The sequence below is a fragment of the Vicugna pacos genome, chromosome 24, assembly GCF_048564905.1.
Source record: "Vicugna pacos chromosome 24, VicPac4, whole genome shotgun sequence".
Classification (NCBI taxonomy): Eukaryota; Metazoa; Chordata; class Mammalia; order Artiodactyla; family Camelidae; genus Vicugna; species Vicugna pacos.
In genome coordinates this window covers 26,946,401-26,967,293 of record NC_133010.1, presented here as the reverse complement: position 1 = coordinate 26,967,293, position 20,893 = coordinate 26,946,401, and the positions used below count along the sequence as shown (strand labels likewise).

At 54.7% G+C, this 20,893-nt stretch overlaps 1 protein-coding gene and 1 long non-coding RNA gene across 6 annotated transcripts in view; one reads left to right on the top strand and one right to left on the bottom strand.

Moving 5' to 3' along the window:
• The window catches only part of PIEZO2 (piezo type mechanosensitive ion channel component 2), a 283,354-nt gene extending 278,623 nt beyond the window's left edge, over positions 1-4,731 (top strand). For all 3 annotated transcript variants that reach the window (XM_072949278.1, XM_072949277.1, XM_072949279.1), the window contains 2 exons: positions 764-947; positions 1,829-4,731. In XM_072949278.1, coding sequence (XP_072805379.1) covers positions 764-947; positions 1,829-2,081 — 437 coding nt within the window. In that variant the 3' untranslated portion in view covers positions 2,082-4,731. The remainder of the gene's footprint in view (positions 1-763; positions 948-1,828) is intronic.
• A 6,082-nt stretch (positions 4,732-10,813) lies between these two features.
• LOC140689053 (uncharacterized) lies at positions 10,814-14,937 on the bottom strand. 3 transcript variants are annotated; one of them, XR_012063937.1, is made up of 3 exons: positions 13,270-14,937; positions 12,483-12,639; positions 10,814-12,292 (listed from the first exon to the last, which is right to left on the bottom strand). It is a non-coding gene; the product is annotated as an uncharacterized lncRNA (long non-coding RNA). The 3 variants fall into 3 exon arrangements; XR_012063938.1 differs by having other exon boundaries at positions 10,814-12,639; positions 13,270-13,514; positions 14,627-14,937; XR_012063936.1 differs by having other exon boundaries at positions 10,814-12,639.
• Positions 14,938-20,893: the final 5,956 nt, after the last annotated feature.

Here is a 20,893-nt window from a genome sequence, read left to right as displayed (position 1 = left end):
CCCACACGGGGCCACTCCAAGCTTCAGCATCCACGTCTTGTACTGTTTGCTTAGTGTATGCAGTCACTGAGCATTTGTTGCGGGGTTTCAGAACTTTGCAGGGCTTCATGCCAGAAACTTTCCCTGAAAGGATCTCCTCTCCCCCCTCCACCTCGCCCTGGCAAAGTCCTCACCCGTCCAGACCCAGCTCAGAAGTCGTCTCCTCTGGGAGCCCTCCCGGATTGGATCACACCAACCAGAAGTGGTCTCTCCGAGCGTGCAGACCTTGTCAGTGCAGGTCCGGAGGCGGTGCCACGTGCCCACGAAGAGTGCTCGCGATCCCGGCGTCTCCCATCCAGCTGGGCTGTGTGCAGCTTGCTAAGCCCTTAGCACTTCACAGAGAGCCTTCCTCCACAGGGACACTCAGTGGACGATGGTTGTATGAAGGAATCCGTCCATTCCATCAAAAGTCAGTTATTTGGGGTTTTAAACATCTAATTAGTTGTTAGGATTCATCAGCAAAGATGCTCCAGTGACAGGTCTTCTGCTGTCCCCTGTGCCGTGGCCACCGCCTTGGGTAGCAACAGGACTGGGCTCTAGGTGAACAAGGGAGACCCCCACGCCCGGCCCACCCCCCTCTCCACCTGCAGAGCTCACACGCCCAGGTGGCCTCCCCTGCACCCGATGCCGTGGGCACCAACCAGGTTTTGCCCCCGGGAACTGCTGAGGTGCACTGAAGCCTAGAGTCTCTCGCTAACTGGATTTCACACGTCTCCTTCTCCAGAAAACAACTTCATGAACATCACCATCATCCTGTCCAGAGACAACACCGCCAAGTCCAGCAGTGAGTGGTGGGTGCTCAACCTGACGGGGAGCCGGCTCTACAACCAGCACGCGCAGGCCCTGGAGCTGGTGGTCTTCAACGACAAAGTCAGCCCCCCCAGCCTGGGCTTCCTGGCCGGCTACGGGTAAGGAGCCGCGTGCAGCGAGCCGCCCCGAGAGCCCGCCTCCACCTCCCGCCCCGTGAGGGTGGAAGTCCTGGGCCTTCCCCGAAGGCTCAGTGTTATCGCTGGTCCTCGGCCCTTTCGTTATAAAAACTGAGGAGCCAGAGCCCCACGGGAGTCAGGGTGCCTCGTGCGAGTCGCCCCGCGGAGGACAGGCCCGGAAGCCGCAGTTCCAGCTGCTCTACTTCCTGTTCCGGCACAGCCTGGTGCGATTCAGAGTTTAAACCAGAGATTAAGTAGAGTCGTCTCTTCTCTGCTGATTTTTCCTTTTGACCTTCGTAGATACGGGGTTAGTTCGAAGCCCCCGCTTTGGACAGGCCTGACGTTAGCACTCCACCAGGGTCTGCCCTAAGTCCCAGGACAGGCACAGCCCTTACAAGACACTAACAGAAACTTTCCCATTTTGCAGAATGAGCCCTTAGGAAGTCCTTCTCTGTCCAGAATTGAATTATAAACATGAATCTCTGAGAAAGACAATATGGTTACAGTGAAAAGTCCCAGGTACAGAAAAGTGAAGGAGGTGCAGTTGCATTTGTGTCACATACACGGTGTAGTTTATGGTATAACGCACGCAGCACGGCCACCTGGAGGTCATCCAGGACGCTGTGGACACTGCTTCCCGTCCCACAGTCCTGCGGTCCTGCACTGCGGAATTTTTTTTTTTTTACAAAGAGCATACATAACTTTTTTAATCAGAAAAAAAAGTATTTTCACCAAAGGGAAAAGCTTTGGTAAGTCTATCATATCTTCTATGACATTGGAGGGAAAATGTTATTTTTTCGTTTGGACATGTCACTAAGCACACTTAGCTGCCAGATGTAATTTCTCTCTCTTTCTTCTTTCAGCATCATGGGGCTGTATGCCTCAGTTGTCCTGGTGATCGGGAAGTTTGTCCGTGAGTTTTTCAGCGGGATTTCTCACTCCATCATGTTTGAAGAGCTCCCGAATGTGGATCGGATTCTGAAGCTGTGCACGGACATCTTTTTAGTCCGAGAGACCGGGGAGCTGGAACTGGAGGAGGATCTGTATGCCAAATTAATATTCCTGTACCGCTCGCCAGAAACCATGATCAAATGGACCAGAGAGAAAACAAACTGATGGCCCAGGCCACAGGCTGCAAGCCCTGGTAGCGTTTGAAGTTTCCAAAAACAAAAGCAAATGGAGAACCCGAGGAAGAAAAGCACAATATTTCCCCAAGAGCCGAGCCTTCTGCGTTGGCAGCAGCGGTCGTGCCTCCGACAGACGCCGCAAGCGTGGGCGTCCCTCTGCAGGCGAGCCGCCCAGAGGCGCCTGGGATGCTGTTTCTCTGGGTCGGGCCCACTCGCTTTTCCACGCTGTCCTGCATTCTGACTGACTGTGTGGCGGAGGCATTTGTGCGGCTCGTCCCTCAGAGAAGCAGAGGAGGAGGAGGAGGAGGAAGCTTTCCACGCAGGGCGGTGCCCTCCTGGAGAGACGCTGCCTCGCGGCCCGGCACCCGGGGCTCTGCAGCCCGGGAATGCTGCCAGGGCCATCCCCCGGATGCGCGCGGGAACAGGGCTGAGGACCGCTGGAGACCTTCCGGGGGACGACGGGGCGGGGGCCCCTGACGCCGCCAGGGCAACGGCGAGCCTCGTTCTAAGCAAAAAGTACCCTCATGACACTCCTACTGCCTTATCTGAACTGACAATGAGCACGAAGTCTTTTCATGAAACACCAGTGACTTCTCAGGAAAAACAAACGCCCGGACTCAGCGTGGCTGGCGCCCAGCTGGCGGCCCGCGCCGACGGGGCGGCTGTGCCTGCTGCCCAGAGCTGCCGCTGCCCCGGTGGTGACCAGGGGACAGAGAAGGATGCAGCCTGCCCGCCCCCGGCGGGGGTCCCAGCTCCGCCCTCCCTGGCGGGGCCTGCGCTCTCCTCCGCCTCCCCCACCGCGGCCTCCCATTTCCAGGATTCCCGGCAGTGGCTTTTCCAGTGTTGTGACGTTTTCTCCCTGTTTTTCAGGTCTAGCCACGAGTTTACATATTCCAGTCCACATTTTTACATCTGAGACGGGTTTTTTTAAGTTCGTAATTATGAAAGAAATATGTATATTGAGCTTGGGGAATTTAAAAAAAAGGCCTTTTCTTAAATTATTATTATTGGTAACACAACCTCTTCCTTAAACACCAACGTAGCATGAAAAATGTATGGTCGCAATGTAGTCTTCATTCCATATTAAAATACAGTTTCAGAGAAGAATCGTTAAACAGACTAGAAGATGTCAAAAACGATCCTGTGTAGCTTGGGTTCAGGACTGACTTAAAGTAAATGCGTCCTGCGAAGTCTCTTTCCGAATACCCCTCATTCTGCCTTACTGCGTGGAATGGGAGAAGCAACTGTTGTCTGTAGTGTGCAGAAGGAGCTGAAAAATCAGCCGAGAGGAGAAGGACTTTCCTGTTGGCTTTATCGTCTGTTTGCTCCGGTGGGCGTTCTGGATGAGAAATGCAATCAGCAAACAACGGTAACATTAACTTCCAGGAAGGAAACGGACAGTGAATATGCAGCTTTAAAAAGATACCAGAGTTCAAGTGATGTCCAGAACCTTCCAGAGAATGAGCACCCGTTCTTCGACTGTGAAAGCTGCCTGCTTCCACCCTGCTTCCAGCAACACTCCAGTCATCGAGCAATAAACTCAGACCACTCAGGGAGCTCCTCAGCCCACGTGCAGGTTCCCGACAGCGGACGCGTCTTCCTGCACGGTTCTGGTGGTGACCCTTCTCTGAAACACGTCCGCAGGGGATCTCCGGAGAGCGCGTCACGGCACCTTCAGGAAGGAGGGGCGCGGGCATCGCTCCTGAGAAACACATGTGGAGGTAAAGGGGCCCAGGATGGAGCACCAGTTCCGCAGCTCTAGAAAGAGCTTCTGGCGTGGAGGTGGGAAAACACAGACAGATGGAGAAGGAGTGCTCCTAATGAGGCGTGGGCTGGAGGGGGACTCGCCTGGAGAAGGAGGCAGCCTGGCTGGGCCCCCGGGCCAGCCGGTCGTGTCTTGTTCAGCCCAGTTTTCCGAAAACAGGAAGGAAACATCAAGCTGTAACCGGCCGCATCCTCAGCCCCACGTGAGCAGCGGCCCCAGCTCAGATACTGATGGACACACGTCCCCTTACGAAAGCGCCTGCCACCTTAGAATGGTCCTCTGCAGGTGGCTCTGAGAGGGACAGTCCCCAAGGATGTGTGCAGAGTGGTCTGGCTGGTGAGGAGGGAGGACTGGGCAGAGGGACAGGCTGCCTGCCCCTGGGCTGCAGCGGCGTGTCCCCCGGGCCTGGAGGTCCCGGTGAGCTGGGGCCGCCCTTCCTGGTCCTGAGAGATCTCGGCATCTGGATGCTTTATTCGTGGTTGCCAAGACTTGGAAGGAACCAAGATGCCCTCTGGTAGGTGAATGGACAAATAAACTGTGTTAGAGTCCAGACAATGGGATATCATTGCTCAGCAGTGGAAAGAAACGAGCTACAAGTCATGCATGACAAAGACACGGAGGAGACGTAAATGCCTGTTACTCGGTGAAAGAAGCCGATCTGAAAAGGCTCCGGACTGAATGACACTTGGGAAAAGACAGGAAGGTCAGCGGCTGTCGGGCTGGGGGACGCCGCGCTGACGGACACATGCCGCATGACACGCTGTCCAAGCCCACAGGGTGTGCAGCACCACGCGTGGACTAACGTAGGCTGCGGACTTGGGGTGACAACGGGTGTCACTGTGACGACCGCCCCATCTGGTGGGGGACGAGGGGGACGGGGGAGGCTGTGCACGCGGGGGGCCAGGGGCGCATGGGAACCTCTGTACCTTCCTCCCAATTTTGCTGTGAACCTAACTGCTCTTAAAAAAATTGTTTCAATAAAAAAAGCTGCCTGTAGTATTGATACAAGTGCAGTGGAGGGAGTGGTATGAAAGTGGAGAGAGACCAGAAAGTTAGGGAGTCTGCCCCTCCCCAGGGGAAGAGCCGCCCCGAGCTTCTTCCTTAAACCCCTTGGCTGAGCCCCTCGCCCCAGTTAGCCCAGGGGTGTCTGTCCGGCCGGGGGAGGGAGCCAGCCTGGAGACCCCCCATCCCTGAGGGCACATTCCTGGGATGTCCTCAGGGGACCTCCACTGGCCAGTCCAGATTTTGTCCCCAGACGGCTCTGAAATGGCTCAGAAACCCCACTGATTAGTTAATTTCTCTACCACCCCACACCTAAGACCGAACGTTGCGTCCTTGTTCAATTTCCCGTCACAGACTATGGTCAAGTCACTTTGTCCAGCGTCACCTCCGTGAGGCTCTGCAGAGAAATAATATGACGACCTGAGATACTTCAGAATGAAACCTTAACGGGAAATGTTCCAAATTTAAACATTAACCTCCTTTCATAATTTTTCAGGGAGGAACGAAAGGTAAGATATTAAATCAAGTTAACACCCAAGAGTCAAAGAGCACGGATTGAGTTCTCTTACGTTCGTGAGTTAGCAGTAAAAAGGGTGGAGCCTGGCCCTTCCCGGCTCTGCGCCTCGAGGGGCTGAGGCCGCTTCAGGGAAGCAGCTCGTCTCGTCTTCACAACGAGGTCCTTTCGGTCCTTCAGATGTTAATTCCATTCAACGCCAAGTTTCTGATTGCGCCTCCTATTTTAAAGAGTCCAAAAATCAGTGAGACCCACAGAACCTGCCCATACTGACCAAGTTTCAGAAGCATCTGAGTCAAGCCCCTCCCTCCCGGCTGTCCAAGGCTGAAGCGTGTCTCAGCAGCACGAAAACCCAGAGCAGAAGCTCGCTGGTGCTCGAGTGAAGACCGCTGGAGACGTCGCGGGCATCGGAGACTGGCTGGGAAGCCTCCTGCTTGGCGCCAGGTAAGCAGAGTCCGGGACCAGGACCGTGACCCTCACTGAGCAGAGAGCGGCCCCCCCTGTGCACGGTTACCCCTGGCGGCTGCACCTGCCTTACTGGGGAGAAACCCCGTGGCCTCCCGCCCCGCCCCACCAGAGGCAGGGCTGGTGGGAGCTGGGGCTGCCCCTGTGGAGGGTCGAGGCCTGCAAGGCTGGCATGGAGGCTGTCCGCTCCCAGCTGGTGCATCAGGAGCTCCTCCATCCCCATCCGCGCGTTCCTGTGGCCCGGATGTGCCACGTGCTTTCCACTACCGCAGAATTATTCCCACATCCAAAATCAGCCACCTGTGGAAAGGCTTTTCCTCATGTGCAGTTAATTCTCCAGGCTGTGGGGAGGGGGCTGACCCCTGAGCCTCCAGCACCCCTGCTCTGCTCACCTGGCTGGGGACTCGAGCCACATCCCACCCAGAGGCCCCCTCCTCCCTATCCCCTCCCTTCTGGGCCCCCAGCCTCCCTGCCCTCCCAGACGGTCGGGTTTCCTGGGTGGAGGGGCCTCTGCCCTGCCAGGTGAGCCCGTCCGTAGCCTCGTTCCCGGGCACAAATGCAGGCCTGGGCTTGGAGGCCACAGCCAAGGTGTCACCAGCCTGCCTGTGTGTCACTGGTGCTCAGGGATGCCCACGAGTGCACCCCCACAGCGCCGAGGCAGTCTTCACGGTAAGGGGAGCGGGGAGGTTTAGGGGCGTTTCTAATTGATTGCGGGAGATTTCCCCAAAGTCCTTTTCCCCGGTGTTTATGCCCACACAGCGCATTTCTAATGCTCATCCCTTCAGGTCATGCAGGTCGGGGACGCCAGCCAGAGGGGAGGGGACGGGACAGCGGGCGGACACAGCTGCCCAGGCCTCGCTGGTCCCACAGCTGCTGGCTGAGCCCCTGCCCCGGCCAGCTCTGCCCGGCCCGCCACCTCCTGCCCTGACTGCGGTGCCCAGAATCTTCATGGAAGGAACCGAGATGCAGCATCCCAGAAAGAGACGCAGAAGGACGGAGGAAATTGTGGGCGGCACTTAAGTAGCTCTGGGCCCCGGCTTCCCGGGGAGGGAGGGGCGGGGAGGCGGCCGCTGGGCCCTGTGAGCAGAGCCGGCGGGGGTGCTGGGGCGGCTCCTCGAGGGACTCTTGGCCACTCTCCTGCCCAGGTGCTGCCCGTAAGGAGCCAGGTTGGACGAGGTGGTCCCTGCACTCCCGTGCCCGGGGCTGGGCGCCTCCTACACCCTCTCCTCACCCCCACCCCGGCCCCCAGTTTCTTCCCTTCCCACTCGTCCCAGCCCCTGCTGTGTGTGGCCACCGCCCTCCCCGGGGTCCAGGTCCTGTTGCTGCCTGGAGGGTGGGAGTGGGGCTGGGGAGAGGCTGAGGAGGGTGCCCCGCTTACTGAGGAGGGAGCAAGAGCAGGCGGAAAAGAAGGCCGCTGGGACCTGAGGGGGGGTCTGTCTGGCCCTAAAGGGGGACTGTCCCCCTGGCCTGGCTCCTGCGTCTCTTACACTGAAGTCTGTCTCCCGCCCAAGCGAGGCATACCTTAGCCATGTTCCATTCCTCAGGTGGAGCGGGCTGCAGGCCTGCTGGTGGCACTGTCACCTCGGGCATATGGAGGGAGGAGCCCAAAAGCTTAGAACAGTCCAGAAGCTTCGAGGTCACAGGAATACGCAGGGCCCAGCTCTCAGTGGAGGGTCTCCTTCGTGGGGCTCCCTCCCTCGCCTCCGGCTGCCAACAAGACGGCCGTCATCCAACAGGGCACATCCATGCACCCAGGATACAAGTCGCCCTTTTAAAAGTGCCTCCAGTCAGCTCTTTCCTGAGGACCCGCCTTCTGCTGGCTCTGTCTCTGCCCCAGGCCGCGCCATGGGTGACGTGAACATCCCAGAGCCTCGCAGGCGGTTCCTTGCTCGGCGCCGCCCTGAGCCCGCAGCCGATGACGGCAGGCTGCCTCTGTCCTGCGTTGCTTTTGGGGCAAGAAACCCAGAAAGCTTTTCTGAGAGCAGCGTGGATGCAGGGAGGGAGCCAGACACGGAGGGCCTGGTCTGGGATCTGTGTGCTCGGGGGAAAGTCAGGAATAACGGGATCGCATCGGCCTTACCACAGCCCCGGGGGGATCCGGTGTGTGGTGTGCATCTCGGGCGGGAAGTCAGGGTGCACTAGTGAGGGCGGCCGGTGTCGGTGAACAGCGAGCCCTGCTGATCAGGTGACGACACGGCTGCAGATCAGAGCACAGAGGAAGCAAGGCTGACAGCATCACCTCCGCGACGTGGACACAGCTGCAGGGAGAGGCGACGGCATCGGCGTCGCAGCCGCGCGGGAGATCAGAGCCAAGCTCCTGAGGGAGCGCGGAGACCAGGGCGCTCGGAGGTAAGGCTTAACACCCAGAAGTCTGATGCGTCTGCCACGTAGAGACCCCGACCCTCTGCAGATGGAGACTACGTGGAACGCTGACAAAAGCTGACCAGGTTTTAAGAGAAGTATCAGTAACTGCTACCCGCTGTCACCCTGCTGCGCCGTCTGCCCGAGGCAGCTCCCCTCTCCCAGGCACGCAGCAGGCCTGCGCCTCCCACCTCTGCCCCTCGTCAGCGGGCTGGCTGCGTGGGGAGTTCTGGCCCCTGAGTGTGGGCAGCGTGACGCGGGCCCCTGGTGGCCTGCAGCTTCCAGTCGCCGGAGGAGCCTCTCCTCTTCCCTCCTGTCACCGCTCACACGGCAACAGGCCACGTGGGGACGTCGGCCGGGCCACCAACCTGGGCGTCCAGGTGGCCACAGTGAGCGCGCCCCACCTGCCGAGCTTTGATGGTCCTGTAGTGTCTGTGAGATGAAAATCCTGTTGGTCTGAGTCACAGGGATGTGGGGGCTGTTTATTCCGACAGGATGATCTAGCCTGTCTTGACTAGTGTGTTTTTAAACCAAGATTCAAGTAAGTTACTCATGACTCAACAAAAATAACTTTAAAATTATGAAAGGAAAACATAAATTCCTACATAATTCCTGGGTTTAAAGAAAAGCAAAAACTTTTAATCCATCGGAATGGAACCACTACGTATCAGACCTTGTCAAGCGTACGTGAGCTGCGCCGACCGCTGAGACCGAGAGGGGCGAGTGGCGCATGTCGCTCAGGATGGGCAGAGGACAGAAACGGGGGACAGTGACTAAAGGACGGCAGGGGTGAAAAGCGGGGTCTGTAGGAGAGAAAACACGTGAAAGGAAAAGCGGACACGCAAGAGGGCTGCAAGATGAGATCGTTCCTGAAGAGAAAACCATGAACCAGGCTCTACCGAGGCTGATAAGAGAAGAAAAAGAAAAGAAAAAACGGGGAAGCATGAACTTTAAAACGTCACCATGTGGAGATGTTACGAGCAACTATCTGCTGAAATACTTGAAAACTTAGGTCAAATAGAAGATTTTCCTAAAATGTATTTGCAAGTGATGAATTTTAACGCAAGAAGAAACAGAAGAATAGAAGCCGAATAAAGCAATGAACGTTGATTTGACAGCCAAACACTTGAAGAACATCACGCCAGATTTTCCAGACATTAAAAGGAAAATGAGTATATATTATGAATGAATGTATGTCAGTTTCACAGCTTAACCAAAATGGAAAAATTCCATGAAGGCCATGTATTCCAAAAACTGACTCAAAATTTTCCAAAAAACAGAATTGTTCCTATGCCAATTAAGGAAATCGAATTCATAATTGAAAACCTTCCCAGAAAGAAAACTTCAGGCAAGACGAATTCACTTATGAATTCTGGCGAAAACTTAAAAAGCAGCATGAATCCTGACGTGAACCCTGTTAGAGAGAAGAAGAGAAAGGAGTGCGGCTCGGCTCTCTTGCTGAGACCAGTGTCACCCCGACTCCAAAAGCACCGAAGACATTGCAAGACAAAGAAATTAAAGAAGGGCCCCCCTTCTGAGCACACAGAAATCCTTAGCAAATATCAGCAAATCAAAGTCAGCAGTGCGCTGAAAAAATAGTAACTCCTCACGCAGTGGTAAAAAACGCAGGCCACGTGCACACTCAGCTGCTTCTCAGCTTGCACGTGGGTTTCTGTTATTGTACCGAGGCAATGGGACAGGCCACGCGGGTCGGGAAGGGGGTCTGCTTTCATTCGTGGGCAACTTGATTTTGTGCACAGAAAAGTCCCAAAGCCCTGTTGTCACTGCGTTCCTAGAACCGACGGGAACTCAGCAAGGCTGCAGCACGCGGGCTCCCGTACAAACGTCAGCTGTGTTTCTGCATACCACCCGTAAGAAACTGAAAAATGAAATTTAAAAGCTCTATTTACAATGCATCCAAAAGGTCTCAACCATAAATTTAAGAAAAATCATGCAACTGAAACCTATGAAAGTGTTGTTGACTTAAGACCCAGGTGGACGCATGTGCGACCTTCATGATTTGAAAGACCCAGAGCTGTTACGCAGCAAGTGCCTCCAGCAGCTGATACGAGAGCCCCGGCAGCACCACCTGGAATCCCAGGAGGCTTCACTGCAGACAGTGATCAGCTGATTCTAACATTCAACGTAAGCTGGAACAGACAGAAGGATTTTGAAAAAGAACAGAGTTGGAGGATTTGAAGTACTTGAATTTACTGTCTGTGTAAAGCCGTAGTGAACAGCATGGCACTGAGCAAGGACGCATGTGCAGAGCCGTGGCATAAGAGAGTCTAGAAACGAGCCCGAGGTTGGCCAGCTGACTGTCCACAAAGGAGGCAGAGGATTTAAATTGCCAAAGAGTTCTCGTCAACAAATGGCGCTGGGGCAGTCAGATACCCGTGAGGAGGCAGCGCTGTGGGGAACGTTCACCCTTTTGTGCATCAGGTAATACCCCACAGTTACCTTGAAGTGGGTGATAGATGTAAGAACTGAAAGTACAAAACCCAGAGAGGAAGACATAGAAGGAAAGGTTTATGATGCTGGGTAAGGCGAAGATCTCTCAGATACAACACAAAAAGCATAAACCACGGAAGAAAAAAGATAATTTGGACATAAAAACGTTTGCTTTTTTTATTTTGGTCAGGTCAAAAAATGAAAGGATAAACCAGAGACTGGGAGAAGATATTAGCAAGACCTCTGTCTCAAAAGGGACTTACATCCCACGTGCACAAAAAAAGGACAGACAAGTGACGTTTTCATTGGAGGACAGATGCGAAGACACTTCAGAGCCAACGAGCAGATCACCGACAGGCACACGACAAGGGCCAGGGACCCCGTCCCCGGGTAGAAGTTCCCCCGCCAGGACAGCCGACAGTCAGAAGCGGGGGCTGAGCGCTGGGGGGCTGTGGGGTTGGTGAAACTTTCACACGTTGCTGCTGGGAATTCAGAGTGGAACCACCGCTCTGGAAAACAGCGACTTCTGACAGAGCTCAGTACGAACTTAAGCACGACCCGGCAGCTCCCGCGGGAACCCGCCTGGGAGAACCGGCGACACGTGTCAGGACTTTGACGTGAATGTTCAGAGCAGCATTATCCACAAACTGGAGACACCCCAACGTTCGTCAGCGGAAAGGAGACAGGCACACTATGCTTCGTCTAGGCGGTAGGTCCTGCTCAGCAATACAAAGAAACACCGCTGTGGACCGCGGGCCCTTCGGGGGACTTTGCCACTGCTGCTCACTGATCCCGGCGCATGTCCTGTCCCCTCCGCCAGGCTGCAAGTCTCTGGAACAGAGGTCGGCAGACTTTCTCTGTTAAGGGGCGTATAGTAAATATTTGGGGCTTACAGGCCGTACCATCTCTGTTGCAACCATCTACCTCTGTCATTGTAGGGCAGAAGCTGCCGGGGACAGTGCTTACATGAACGACCATGGCCATGTTCCAATAAAATTTTGTTTTCTGCTGTCAAATCAACAGCCACAACAGAAGATAACGAGGGCTGGTGAGGCTGTGGAGAAATGGGAGGGAGCCCTCGTGCATTGTTGGTGGGAATGTGAAACAGTATGGAGGGTCCTCAAAAGATTAACAGAATTATCAAGGGATCCGTCACCCCACGTGTGTTGAAAGCAGGGACTAAACCAGTGATCTGCACACCCACGTTCATGGCAGTGCTGTTCACAGCAGCCAAAAGATGGAGCGACCCAAGCATCCATCAGTGTGAGCCTTGGATAAACCAAATGTGGTCCATGCGTGCAGTGGAGTATTACTCGGCCTTAAAAAGGAAGGAAATTCTGGCGTAACCAACAGCGTGGCTACAACAGCAGCATGGAGTGAAGTAAGCCAGCCGCAAAAGAGGGACTGCGGAGCGATCCCACTTACACAGGGATCCAGAGGACCGCAGTCCGCAGGACGGAAAGGAGGGCGGTGGTGTCAGGGCTGAGGGGCGGGGAAGCGGGGGTGGTCGTTTAGTGGGGAGAGAGTTTCAGCCTTGTGAGATGAAGAGTCCTGGAGGCTGGTCACACAACTGCGGGAGTGCGAACAACACTGCTCAGCTGTTCAGCTAAAGACGGTTACGATGCTGAACTCTCTTGTGGGTCTTTTCCATGTTAAAAGACAAAAGGGGGAGGGCGGGCTTAGTGTGCGCACGGTCCTGGGTTAGCAACCCCCAGTACCTTTGTTAAGTAAACTGCGTATTTAAAAAAACAGGTAAAAAAAATAATAAACACTCTTCTAGATGTCACCGTGGAGGTACTTTGTGGATGTGACTAAAGTCACTGTAAATTGACCTGAAGTAGGGGAAGTGGCCGAGAGCCTCTGGCCTGGCCGGACTCCATCAGCCGGGAGACCACAGCGTCGTCCGAGGAGAGGAACCTTCACCCGTGCACACAGCGCTGCCCACACCTCCAGTGCCCTCCCGACGGCCGGGATCTCAGAGAAATGGTGCTGCAGGGAAAAAGCCTTACGTGAGAGAGTACGTAGTGCGTGCTTCCATTTACACGAAATTCTAGAGCAGGCAAAACGATTGATGGCAGCTCCGGGTGAGTGGGAAGGGGGTCCAAGGAAGGGGCCCGGGCAGCTTTCCTGGTGACGGTCATACTGTTTTATGTCTTGACAGGGTTTGTGAATTCAGGTTTTACATTAAAACAGAAACAAAGCTCTCAGCAAACGCTGAGCATTCGTTGCTACTGTCTGCAGTTTACTTTGGAATGCCTCCAAAAGAAGATGGACTGCTACATGGGGAGAAGGCGTGACAAAGCGTGAACAGTACGTGTGTACTGTCGAACGATCTAGGTGGTGTGGAGATGGTGTTCGGGGCGAAAGTCTTTAGACTTCGCTAATCTGTTTGAGGTTTTTCATAATTAAATATGAGCAGGACAGCCAAGACCCCTGCGCCCGTGAGGAACCTGGAAATTCATGTGGAATGCAAGGTCACTTTGACAGCTGGGCTGTGGTGAGTCCCTGTACAGGGACACTGAGGCTGACACAGCCCTGTGAACCGACTGCACTTCAGTAATAACAATAACAGAAAGGCCCGGCAGGCGTCACACTGCATGTTCCCAAAAATGCTCTTACCGACGTGGCAAACTTTCCACGCCAAAAGATTTTGAAGTTGGTTCCAAAGCAAACGGTTGGCAGATTCCCGTTCCTGTAAGGTGGGAATGCACTGCAGATCTACAAGATGCAGGTATTCCCAGCCGGCCACGGCAGCATCACCTGAAGCGCTCTGTGGTTAAGCGTGACGGACGCGGTCAGGTTCCCTCTCCCCAAAGAACTTCTCGCACACCTCCAGAGGCACTTGGTGCTAAAAGCTGGAATATCTTATTTAAGAAAAAAGCAAAGCGTGATGTAGGAGGAAGGCCATCGATAAGGGCCGAGCCGGGGGAAGACCTGGGGACGTGAATCACAGGCGTGAGGACCTGGGTCTCCAGCAGGCGACCAGGTGAAGGTCAGGGGCAAGGACGCCGCGGGCGCCCTGTCACAGCAGGGGAACTGAAATCCAGGGTTGTGTGGGCCTTGGCTTTCGGGACTCAGGCTGGAGCAGACTCAAGGGAACTTCCCGTGAGATTCCTGGGCCAAGACTCCCTCTGCGCTCTGGGCTTCTCACCCGGCACGCCTGGCTCCCGCAGCGACAACGCTGTAATCCTCTCCCCACACCCGGTCTCTCCCACCTTCCTCCTCCAGGACGTCTGAGTCCATCCATCAACTGAGACCACGCTTTTCCAAGGACCGGTTAGGTCAGCTCATTTGTGGTGGTCTTGCGGGGAGGGCAAACTCTCTGAGCGTCCGTTTCCTTGTGCGAAAAATACGGACAACAGAACACGTCTCTCTGGTCCCTGGGGCCTGGCGGGCTGTCAGTCTTTGTGCCCCCTTCCCTGCTCGTATGTAAGTACTGTGTGTGCAGACGATGGGAACCTTCTGTGTATTTCTATGAGGAAATATCGTAGGGGATCTGAGCCCTTTTGGGGGACGGCCCTACAGGCCGTAAGACCTAGTTTGGCGCTCTGACCCACAGAAGCCCCAGTGTCCGTTTGTGGCCACGGGTACTCGATAAAAGAAAATTCCATACACTGAGATACCGGGGACTCATTCTGGCTCATACGTGAGTTAACCTGGATTCGGTGCTAACTGCAGCAGCCTGTCTGTGGCCCATCAAACGTGCACTGTCCACCTGCTGTAATTATGAGCGGGGCACGCTGACCAGAAGTAAAGGAGGTCCTTGCTAAGGATTACACGCCCTCCTTCCCGGGACGCTAGTGCCGATTAAGGCTCCCTTCCCGGTGCCGAGGCGACGCTGACTCGCTGTGGACCTGATAGTCTGTTTTTGGGTTTGGGTTTGGGTTTGGGTTTTTTTTTTCCCTTTGAAACCTTGAGGAAACGTGTCCCCGACTTGTCTAATGTTCTTCTGCTCTGATAAGATATGATAAGATACAAAGCTGTGCCGAGCCCCTGCTTCTCCGGAGCAGTTTCTCCGCGTCGTCTGGGAAGCGGGCTTCCGGGCGCCTCTTCAGTTTGGCTCAGATAAAACTCTTTGCTTCTTACTATTGGCCGTTGATTGACACTTCTTGCCTTTTCTGGATCCCCTCACAGCTGCCCCTCCTGGCCCGCTGGCTTCCTTCCTCTTGCAGACGGGCCCTGAGCACCCGCTGCGGGCGAGCTCAGAGGTGGGGGAGCACCGGTCGTGGGGCGCGGTGGCCGGGGTGTGGGAGGCACCCACCCAGGCTGCCGGGGAGGGCGGGGAGGGGCGGGGGGCCCGGGGCTGCAGCCGTTGCTCCCCGTAACCCCTCCCCGTGACCACGGCCGGGCCGGCCCGAGCCCCTCCTGAGCCCCGGGCTTCCCTGACGGCCACTTCCCTCTCCGGGTGCCACCGAGCAGGACCCCAGGGGGTGTCCCAGGGTGTCCTCCGCCGCGGCTCCCCTCTCCAGGACCCAGGCATCAGTGTCTCTGCAGGTTTCCTGAGTTTCTCAGACGCTCAGAACCGCCGCCAAGTGGGAGAAAGTAGCTGCTTGATGACAGGAGCACGTGGGCCCGGAGCTTCCGGCCCTGAGGATTGGTCACCATCAACCAATCAGAGCCGCGCACAGCGGTCATGCGCACCGGGTCGCCCGCCCCGCCCTCCTTTAAAAGGCTCAGCCGCCCCTTCCAGACGTCCCGGGCTCTGGGGTCGCGGGCCGCGCGTCCTGGCCCCTCCCACCTCCCTGGCCCCCAGGCCCACGTCTTGGTTTGTCTGGCCTCCCTGTGCGTCGGGCGCACAGACTTGTGTTTGGTGCCGGTTCTGGTGAAGCCAGCCTCGGAGGCTGTGGCCGCCCTTCCCCGGGTCCCAGCTCGCCCGCCCCGGGCCTGGGCGGGGCTCTGCCTGCCGGCCCGGCCGCCTGTTTGGAGCCGAGAAGCTTCCAGAGCTGCGGCCCTCACGCCACGCCCGCGGCGCTCGGAGGTGAGTGGCCGCACCCGCGCTGGCTGGGCGGCGTCTCCGCTCCCCCTGGCTCGCCCCTGCGGGAAGGGGCCGCCCTCGTGCCGGAGCTGCCCAGCCTTCCGGAGGCTCCGCCGGCAGTGGACGTGGGGTTTGCGGGCGACGCCGCCGCTGGCGCTCTGCCTGTGCGACCTAGCGCGTCTGTTGGTGGCGCGTCTGTCCGCTTTGGGCTGAGCCACGCCGGCCTGTGGAGCGCTCCCCGCGCTCCACCTGGGCTCCGTCCCTTCCCGGCTCACTGGGAGCCACCCGGGCGTCCTCCTCCGGGGGTCTTTTGTCTGCGGCCGTGTTTGCTGGTTGCACGTGTGTGTCAGCGCCTGCCCCGGCCGGTTGAGGTGTTGCAGGAGAGTTACGGGGCTCCTGTGCGACGGCAGGGTAGCCTTCCGTGCCGCCTCGGCCTCCCCTGGGGCGCGGGTGGGCGCCCGCCAGCCCTGGCCGCTCGCCCCGGCTCGGCGGGCACTGGCTGGGTTCTCCCCTTCGGGGCTCACCAGGCGCTGGATGGGAGTCTCCCTTCGGGGGCTACCGGGCTGTGACCCCAAGAGGCCATTCGGAATTGCTGTTTGCTTGATATTTGACAAGGCTGGTCGGGAATAGTTAAGTATGGGTGGTCAGAGCTCTGTTCTGTCTGATAGGCCCTCAGGGCACATGTTGCAAAAGCGGGAGACCTCCAGCTATGCCGCCATAAACGGAAGAAAATGATACTTTTACTTTAGCACTGGGCTCGGTGCTCCGTGAGACCTGGAGAACAATTTGCTATTGTATCAAAGTGGGCCTTTAGCAATTTGGCTTTTCTCTTGGTGGGATGTGTGTGTGTCTCAGTACCTGGTCTGCCTCCCTGGTTTTGCTGAAAGTGAGGCGTGTGAATGTGAGTGAATGACAGATGCATTACTGTCTAGTGGGTAATCGGAAACTGGAGAGAAAAATCCTTGGAAATAACCGAGGTGGTTGGGTTTTAGATGAGCAGTTAGGGGCGGGATTTGCATTTCTCTTCTTGTGCCTTTGAGATATAAATGCTCTGAGTTCTCAAGAGAAAAAAAAAGTTTTTTTTTTTAAACTCAAGCAGAAAAACTGAGATCTCTGGTTCTCTCTGTCTTTACATGAAAATTAGCTTGCAAATGAACTCTATTTAATTGACTTGAAAGTAAGTGCTTACAAATTAAATACTTCAAAGTATTGAAGACGTTAGAATAAATTTCAGGGCTGTGTGATCCAGGAAATGTTCAATACTGAATTAATAGCTGATACTAAAGCTGGCTGGTGTGTGTTGGTTTAACTGGTACGGACATGTCTTACTGCACCTAGGTTTACTGAAGGTCAGTAAGCTCATATTGTTTCTTTTGCAGTTTGTCAGCAGGAAGAAACGAATTAACGTGGTACGATGAAATTCTTAAAAGTGAATTAAATGCCAACGAGAGAGGAGCTTTTGTGTGAACTCTTCAGAAATAATGTTTTAAGACTGTCTACTTAAAAATGATCTCTCCAGGCGTTTGGGAACTTGAAATTGTACACTTGTGCTAAATTAACTTAAATGATGGAAGTTTATTGAATAGTTGACTAGAGATCATTCCTCAAATAAAACATAAGATACTGAAACATTCACTCGAAATTCAGGTTTTTAAGAGTTGAGGATTCTAATTTAAACATGTGATGAAAGCTACTGAAAATGATGGGGGAAACGTGTCAGTGTACAGTCGGAAAGTGGGCTGTATGTTTTGAGTGAAAAAGGGTATGAGGAATGGAATGCACTTTGTTAACAGAAAAGAAAGATTTGGTCCTATAGCTCGTTGCTTCGTGGATGGAAAAAAATAAGACACAAACTAATGGATACGGGAAGTTGTGGACGGTTTATAGAAAGGGGGCCCTAAACAAAAAAAGTTCGTGCACAGTTGGGGTGAGGTTGGATTGAACTTAACTGGGTGGGTGGATTTTGTTATTAAAAGTAGGCTGTGCAGGGTTCGATCTGGGAGAGCAAGTTTACTTAAGAGTGCTTCTGGGACCCGACTGTGTGAAACTTTTGGATATTTTTGACAAACTTAATATCAGATTCTAATTAAAATTCTTTTGACTTCAGCTCACTTTGGGATGCTTCAGAGGACCTCTGAGGCATCTCAGGGAAAAATATTTAACGAACTAGGACTGACTGGTGTGTTGAAATGCACTGGAAGCATTGTCAAAAAGTAAGTGGTAAGCTTCCTCAGATTATCCAGTATGAATAAACAAACACTATAACAGAGACATTCCAGAAACTGTATTTAGAGTCTCTGAGGCCATGCCCTGGTATACAGCTGTCAGTCCTAACTCTGGTAACTGTGTCCCAGCACCTTGATTAAGCTGCTTTTGTCAAAAACATGGTAATCAGATCTTTCGCCTTCCTTTCAAAGTCATCCGTTCTTCACAGACAGGTCAATGCTTGCAAACCTGCCTCCTCTTCAGGACGATTCGTAAAAGGGACCTTCTGACAAGAGTGGGCTTCCTTTGAGTCATACTGCCGAGCAGGGTGAGATATTCAAAAAGTCTAATGAAAACTCGGATTTCATAAAACTAGGTAGGAAGGCTTGTTTCCGTGGGATTGAGTGAGCTGATGAATGATGGTTGTAAATTCTCGTGTTTGTCTGAGGTCCTACTGGCTTTTGGTCCGTTTTTTAATTGAACTGTTTACCAAATGTTTGTTTCCCTATCAGTATTGCCCCCAGTGCTCAGGATAGAAAGAGAACTCTCTGATGGAGTCGTCACAGAGGACAAGTGCTCGCGGTGTGTAGCAGTGCTGGCTTTAGGTCTGTCGCCAAAAGTGCATGCTCGATGCTTGCGTGACAACTGGGTGTAAGTGATACAATGTACAGCCTGTAATGTGTTTCCCATTAACTTACCTCTGAGTCCATTCATGGGGCCCCATTAGCTTCCCCCCAACGTGGATCACTAGACAGACATAAAGGAGGCCTGGCACCAAGGGACATAATGTGCACCTGGGCCAGGAGCCATCACCCCTGCATCACGGGACGGATACGCCTTTTACTGAAAGATTTGCAGTCAAAAGAGGAAATGTTGGGAAAATCTATGCATCCTGACGTATGGGGAAGTCATTCTGGCTTCTGTAGGGTCTGACAAACTTTCCTGGCCAAAGCGGTCTATTTTATGGCCTTCTGGGCAGGCATTTTCTGTCTGCTTTGGCCTTGAGGAGGGGAATGCATTTGAAAGTCAAAATGGAGTGGCCATGTTTCTGATGTCCAAGGTAGAACTAGGTGGCCGTGGTGGATTTGCTTTTGGACACATACTGCTGAATTTGAATTTTCTGAGCTGTGTCAGACTCGGGGCGCCACCAGCCGTCCTCAAAGCAGTGCCCGCTGGCAGGTGGCATCTGCGACCTTATAACCTCGAGGTGTCCTCTTGTAACTGTTAAATTTTTAAACAATTAAATTGCTTTAGATCAGACACTAGCAGAAAAAACCAGACATGTAGTGATCAGTAGTGCCTGCCATATATATGGAAATGCCACATTGAACGTTAAACCTACTCAGATAAAAGTGGACAAGGGGCCACAAGTCTCCCCCAGAGTGCCAGGCCCAGGCCGGTTTTCAGCCTTGTTCTCCTGGACTCCTCAGGGAATGAGATCTTAACCACATTAGACTCAGAACCAGGACTTGGAACTTGGGCATACTTCCACCTCAGTGTCCATTCCCCAGGGTGAGGTAGGACTACACCCCGTTTCAGCAGGAAGCAGCCAGCGTGGCTGCTGTCTGGGTCCCTGGAAGACCTGGGGAGGGTGGGACAGGACCGGGGGCTGAAACCAAGCTCCTCAGCCGAGTCTGTGATGAACCTCTGTCCAGAATGTCATGCCCTCCTTGTGCAGCACCTTCCTCCTCAAGACTGAGGCTATCAAAGCAAAGGGGGGACTGTGGGACCCTATGGGGCCTTCCTGGGTCAGACCCCTCGCTGTGTCCCCTGCTGTAGCTCCCCTCTGAAGGACCCAGGTAACAGTATCTCGTGCAGACGTCCCGAGTTTCCCAGATGCTAGAAACCACCACCAAAGGGAAGAGATTAACTACTTGGTGACCACGAGCATGTGACCCCCAGAGCGCCTGGCCCCTGAGGACCGAGCGCCACTAACCAACCCGAGTTGCGCACAGCTGATCACACGCCCTGGGACGCCCCCTCAGCTGGCCTGCAGACAGGCGCATCCGAACCCCTGGGGGAGTTCCAGGGTTTGGGGGTTCTCCTTGGCCCTGCTGGGCCCTGCAGGAAGCCTCTCTCTGCTCCAAGATCCGGCATTTTGGTTTGTTTGGCCTCACAGTGCGTCAGGCAGACGAACGTGGGTTCCGTAACACAGGCTTTTTTTTTTCCCCTTGCAACTGACAGTGCTCAGAATACTTGTAAGACAGACGAGGGATGGGAAATGGGAGCCCAGCAGCCCTGGACTCAGTGTGAGCTTCAGACACAGACAGAGCCTGTATGTGAGCTCTCCAGGGATTCTCCTGTTGCCTCTGGGTGACCACCTCACCACTCCACATGTGGTGGGGAGACCCCTGGGGCGTGGTGTGTGGTGATGGTGAGCCCCTTGTGGTAATAAAGCACATGAAGGGAAGAGGAAATGGTGACCAACCCGCAGTCCATTTCCCCAGACCTCCTTCTGGCCAACAAGCAGTGTCCCGCACAGCCAGGCTCCCCCAGGGTCTGCTCCCCTGGCTCCCAGGGACTCAGCCAACGATTCCTTTTGTTCGCAGCCTCTCCACCACCAAACCCGGCCCGTGACTGCTCACTTCCATGGGGACCGTCTACAGGCAGGCATGCTGGCTTACCTATCACTCTTAGATAGAGACACCTTCCTGGCCCGTGGCCGCGTGCTCCTCTCTGACAAAAACAGAAAGGGAGTCGATGCTTCCCCCTTGACGGAGGCTGCACAGATAACGCGTGTCTCTGTTGGTTCATTTGTTTTTGTTAGCTTGACAAGTTTCCTCCCATAAAGGAGAGCATTCGTTGCCAAGACAGAGGAGAGGGGGAAGTGGTGGGGCGGGGAAGGCAGCCAGCTTGGGTGATCGTGGGCTCTGGCCGGTCCGCAGTCTCACCACGTCTCCACCCGGCCCTGAGACCCCTGTGTCCTGCGGTGCGTGGGATGCCAGCGGGCAGACCAGAGCTCTGCAGAGGAATCTGCAGCCCGGTGATGGCGTGTCCTCTCCTTGTGGGCTTCACACGGCTTTCCCAGATGGGAGCCTCAGGGCTGACACGTGTTCACAGCCT